A 5,856-nucleotide genomic window follows, 5' to 3' on the forward strand; every position below is an offset into this window, starting at 1 on the left:
CATTTATTTGTTTTCATTTCAGATTCCAACATCTGCAGTAATTTGCTCCTGCACTGGTAATGTTAAAAGTTGTGTCTAAAACTGTTTCCAAATTCTTCCAGAGTGTCACTCCTCCCTATGTTATTCACTCTTCCTGTCCATTTAAGATCTTTACCCTCCTCCAATCTTGGAATCTTACAAAAACCTTTCAAATTGCTATACCACTGATGGTTACACCTTCAGCTGCCTTGGCCCTAAGGTCTAAAATTTTCCGCATATTCCTCTCTGCCTCTACCTCTCTGCCTCTACCTCTGATTTTTAAGATGCTTCTTAACTGCCTCATTTAGCAAACCTGTGTGTGATGGACCCTCCAGCAGCAGGTGACGATGGTGTTGGAGAGCACTGAGCAAGGGATCAGAAGGAGTTTGTTGGGGGCATCCTCCACCAGCAGGTCATGACAGTGAGGGACATCAGCAGGAGCAGTAAAACAGAGTCTCTCTGGGAAAAAAGAAAGGTGTCTTTGGTTAAAGTGGGAGAAGACAAAGGAATTCCTCCGCCCAAAATTATCCCACAGACCTCCTTTACTGTAAATGCTGCAAATAGTTCCTGTATATACTCAATTTTCTTTCATGTCTGCAATGGTTTGATACCAGTGGAATAAAGAACCCTGCTTCATCATCTTTGAGTCATCTGTATGTTCAAATTTCATATCACTTATTGTAGTCTGTCTAACTAATGTCATATGCTGCTTGGTCTCAAATGATAAATACCTTTTCTCCTCATAAAGTAACTTGGCTCATTTTACTGCTTTAAAGTGGTGTCAAAAAGTAAGTTGTTGCATGTGTTTGCCAAAGTTGGATTTTGGCCTGCTATGTATGTATTATCTTTGAAAATTAACCAACAGCAATATTGCTGGTCCTTTTTCTCCATACTGAGGTTGATATTCTTTATAGTGTAATTTGCTTTACATCAATGTAGAATCTCAAGAAATCTGTAAAGACCAAGAAAGCCATACGCATGAGAGTATGCAAGGCACTGATCACCACAACCGAGATGAGTTGCAAGATTAAAGTAACCAGAAAGCTGAAGTTGGCATTAATCAAGAAGGTAATAATCTCAGGACAATTAAATATATTTTGTATAATATACTTGAGGGATACAGGAAAGGAGTACAGTAACATGACTCTTTTATAACCTAAAAGGAAGGACAGTCTAGTGGAGAATCGTTATGTTCAAATTAATTTAAATTTATGTCGAATATGTCTCTCAAATCTAGTTGTGCATGGTATTTAAGATCTTCAAGATCTTCATCATTCCAAGAATGTCTGTGAGGAATGTAACCTGAAATCCAATGGCATTTTCCCTTTGCATTTCCAATGCTCATTTCAAGTCTCTCCCAACTTTAATTCCCAGCATACCTAGTGGGGTTAATGCTGCCAATCTAATTCCCCACCCAGTTCCAGCACTGAAACCTTCCACCCTGTCAGCGGATTGGCTACAATTGGGTAAAGTTGTATTTTGGCCTACTAAACATGTGCTATCTGTGAATATTAACCAACAGCACTGTTGCTGTTCCTTCTTCTCCATACTGAGGTTTATATTGTTGCAGTGTTATTTACTTTGCATTAATGTTGAAATGCAGCAAATCTGCACAGATGACGAAAACCATCCAGAGGAGTCAATGGAAGTCACTGATCACCTCAGTCAAGAACGCTTGCAAGGTGAAAATAAGGAGGAAGCTGAAGCTGGAATTAATCAAGAAAGTAAAAATCTCAGGACAATTAAAATATTTTGTACAATATAGTTCAGTGATGCAGGAAAGGAGAAGAGTAACGTGACTCTATTTGTAACTTAAAAGGAAGGACAGGTTAAATTGTTTCGAAATATATAGAAAAAGTCATTCAAAAATCTACTTGTGTAAGTATTTGAGGAAAGAAAATTAGTCTTATTTCTGACATGTAAATTATGCTTTCTCACTCTGACGTAAGGAATGGAAGTGTTGGAGAAAGATAAGAGGCCTAGCAGCACCTAGAGAGAGAGAAAAACAGCTGTTAGTCAAATCAGACTCTCCTTCAGAATTGAACCAAGAGGTGGAAAAGTGATGGTTTTATATTGTATAAAAGGGAGAGAGGAGCAAGTGGAACAGAAGGGACGGCCAGGAGAAAATTAGAGGGCAAATGAGATCAGAGGTCGCAAATAACACAGAACAGATTCAGAGTAGATGTTAATCGCAGAAAATGGCTAACCTCTGCTGCAAGCTAATCAGACGTGGTTATGGGGGTTCGTAGTGAGTGACATGGAGATGGAAAGGAGGTTGATGTGATGCTGAAGAGACAAAATAGAGAACAGAGTTCATGGTCTGAAGTTGTTTAACTCAATGTTGAATCCAGAAGGCTGTAAATTGCTCAAACAAAAAATGAAGTGCTATTCCTTTGGCTTGCATTGGGCTTCACTGGAACATCCCAGCAGATGAGGACTGCAATGTGAGCATAAGAGGAAGATGCAGATGGAGTCAAGGTATTCCACAAACCAAGCTGACAGTCCCTGGGGAAGGAAACATGGCTTTGAAAGTGAATTTTGATTACTACGTGATCAGATACCAGAAGGGAAATGAAAAGCAATGAAGGTGAACAGGATGGAAGAGACAAGCAGAAATCCTGTCAGTGAAAAGAGGAGCATGTTTGTTCCACCAGATCATCCTCTCCATTTCTACAACCTCCAAACGCATCTTCTTCTTGAGGAGTCAATTCCCAATCCATGATTTGGAATTTGTAATCTCAAGTAACACATCGCCATCAATGTATTCTTTCAGAAGAGGCATTGAAACAAGGCTCTGACTAGCCGACAGGACTGATTTAAGATTCTTCAACACAGCTTGAAGTGGATTACGGAATATTCCACATTTATTCTTCCGCAGTATCAATTTTAAAAAAGTCAATAGTTCATTCAAAGCTGTTTGTAGACACTGGTTGTGTACTCACGGCCTGTTCCAGTTCCCTACTGTACATCTCTGACTAAACATCATGAGGAGCTCTTAGATGTCAAGTTTTTATTAAGGTCCTCTATAAATTCAAGTTCTTCATGTCTCACCTCTGTGTTGTTGATGGTTGGAGAAAGGAATCGCTGTTACTTAGTTTTGTGCTGATACACACTGAACAGCCATAAATAATGATGAACAAGGCAAAAAGTAGATCTTATAATTTTAATTAAATTTGTATTTTGAGAACAAGTTTAGTCATGAATGCAAAAATAGCCTAAAACTTGAGATTAGCTGATATGTACTTCCTGGCAAATGAAAATGCTTTTTGCTGAAGCAGCAAATGAAAATTTTGTTCTCTTTCTTCTCCAACTGCACCCTCACCTCCAGTCCCTACTACGTTGTGTTAAACTGTGAGCTGACTAAATCCACTTGAATAATTCTCCAGAATGAACTGCTGAAATTGAAGTGGGAGACGAGTGTGAAAGACCAGTGGCAGCACAAAAGAGATGGGGAAATGAAAGAGGAAAGGATGAAGGCCAGCAGTGACGGCAACAATGAGATCAGGCAGTAGAGAATGGAAACAGTGAGACAGAGAACCAACAGTGGGAGGAGGAAATAAATGCCTATTGCACTTCCAACAGATTTTCAATGGAAATGTGTAGGCCCAAAATCCTTTTTGATTCTTTGTTCGCATTATAATGTTTCACATTTTCAAAGTTTTTTGTGAATTGTTTAGAATGAAAACTGTTTCTACATGAATCTCATTTATCAATGATCCCAACCAAGTAATTTGCTTCAGTCAATTTTGTGCATCATTAAATGTTAAGCCTGAATGTCACACTGGGTGTAAGGGAGATATACTTCCCACTAATTGTGATAAGAATCTGACTTGGGTTACTGGAAACATGAAAACTGAAAGAAACTTTCATTTCTGGTAAGGAGTGCATGAAAATGAAAAGTGAATGTTAAGGGGAATTCCTTTTCTGCAGCAAATGAGCAGATAGTTATAGTCAATGTCATCAACTCAGCTACTCTAGAAGAAAAGAAATCTGAAGTTATTGAATTTTATAAATTGCTGAATCCCTTCACACAGTAGTTGAATTCACATTTAAGCCAGAATGGATCATAGAAATAGATTTACTTTTGATTTGCAGGTGGGTACAACAACAATCCTGTAGTTTCACAATCATTGTTGTTTATTTAAAATTTTATTTCATTACTTGAATTTAAATTCACCATCTGCCATGGTGAGATTTGAACTCTTGTCTCCAGAATATTAATCGTGTCCTCTAGATTACCAGCAATAGTAGCATTGTGCTTCCATTCCTAGTGTACCTCCGTTCAAATTGGTCACAGTCACAATCAGAGAGATATACAGCACAGAAACAGACGCTATGTTCCAACTCATCCATGCCAACCAGATCTCCTGAATAAATCTAGTCCCGTTTGCCCGCATTTGGCCCATATCCCTCTAAACACTTCCTATTCATATACCCATCCAGATTCCTTTTTACATGTTGTTATTGTATCAGTTTCCACCACTTCCTCTGGCAGCTCATTCCATACACGCATCACCCCCTGCATGAAAACACTGCCCCTTAGGTCCCTTTTATATCTTTCCCCTCTCACCTTAAACCTTTGCTTTCTAGTTTTGGATTCCCCCATCCTGGGGAAAAGACCTTCTCTATTTACCCTATCCGTGCCCCTCATGATTTTATAAATCTGTATAACGTCACCTCTCAGCCTCCGATGTTCCAGAGGAAATAGCCCCAGTCTATTCAGCCTCACCCTATAGCTCAAACCCTCCAACCCTGACAACATCCTTGTGTACCTTTTCTGAACCCTTTCAAGTTTCACAACATCCTTCCTATAGCAGGGGGACCAGAATTGCACACAGTATTCCAAAAGTGGCCTAACCAATGTCTTGTACAGTCACAACATGACCTCTCAACTCCTACACTCAATGCACAGACCAATAAAGGCAAGCATACCAAATGCCTTCTTCACTATCCTGTCTACCTGGGTCTCTAATTTCAAGGAACTATGAACCTGCACTCCAAGGTCTCTTTCCTAACTATCTCCCTGGGACACACATACAAACAGTCCCCTTCCAATTCAGGTGCAATCCGTTCTTCTTATACAGATCACTTCTTCCCCAGAAAAGATTCCAATGATCCAAAAATGTGAATCCTTCTCCCTTGCACCAGCTCCTCAGCCACACATTCATCTGCTGTATCCTCCTGTTCCTACCCTCACTAGCTCATGGCACCAGGACTAATCCAGATAGTTAAATTCCTGCCTAACTTCCTAGATTCTCTCCTCATAATTTCGTCCTTTTCTCATGCTATGTTGTTAGTTCCAATGTGTACAGCGATCTCCTGCTGGTCCTTCTCCCCTTTGAGAATATTCTGCATCCTCTCCAACATACCCTTGATCCTGGCACCAGGGAGGCAACGCACTATTCTGATGTCTCATTGTTGGCAGCAGAATTGTCTGTCTGTGCCTCTGACTAGAGAGTCCCCTATCACAATTGATCGCTCAGAACCTAACATATCCTCTTTACATTAGAGCCAGTCTTGGTACCAGAAACCTGGCTGTCAGCGTTACATTCTCCTGAGAGTCCATCATCCCCTACATTTTCCAAAACAGCGTACTTGTTTGAGAAGGCAATAGCTTCAGGAGACTCCTACATGACCTGCCTCCCCCTCCTACCTTTCCTGGAGGTAACTGATCTACCTGAGTGTATTTTTTGTTTATCTCCCCTCGTGCAACAGTCATCCATCACACCTCCTAACTCCTGTAAATTCCTTATTGCCACAAACTACCACTTCAACCAATCCACGCGATTTGATAGGATTCACAACCAAACACATTTCCTGCAGACATAATCATCAGTA

The 5,856-nt window shown here is 40.1% G+C and overlaps 2 protein-coding genes and 1 long non-coding RNA gene across 3 annotated transcripts in view; 2 read left to right on the top strand and 1 right to left on the bottom strand.

Annotated features, from left to right (window-relative positions):
- LOC109934977 overlaps positions 1–5,856 on the top strand; it is a 225,473-nt gene that overhangs the window by 75,613 nt on the left and 144,004 nt on the right. The gene's annotated exons all lie outside the window — the stretch shown is intronic.
- LOC109934975 (natural cytotoxicity triggering receptor 3 ligand 1-like) overlaps positions 1–5,856 on the top strand; it is a 33,452-nt gene that overhangs the window by 16,777 nt on the left and 10,819 nt on the right. Inside the window, exon 6 of the mRNA XM_048607035.1 lies at positions 958–1,086. Within this exon, the coding sequence (XP_048462992.1) occupies positions 958–1,049 (92 nt within the window). The 3' untranslated portion in view covers positions 1,050–1,086. The remainder of the gene's footprint in view (positions 1–957; positions 1,087–5,856) is intronic.
- The window catches only part of LOC125485224, a 24,417-nt gene continuing 18,926 nt past the window's right edge, over positions 366–5,856 (bottom strand). The window contains exon 3 of the long non-coding RNA XR_007263962.1: positions 366–477. This is a non-coding gene — a long non-coding RNA (uncharacterized LOC125485224). The remainder of the gene's footprint in view (positions 478–5,856) is intronic.

This window comes from Rhincodon typus, chromosome 17, assembly GCF_021869965.1.
Source record: "Rhincodon typus isolate 14 chromosome 17, sRhiTyp1.1, whole genome shotgun sequence".
Taxonomy (NCBI): Eukaryota; Metazoa; Chordata; class Chondrichthyes; order Orectolobiformes; family Rhincodontidae; genus Rhincodon; species Rhincodon typus.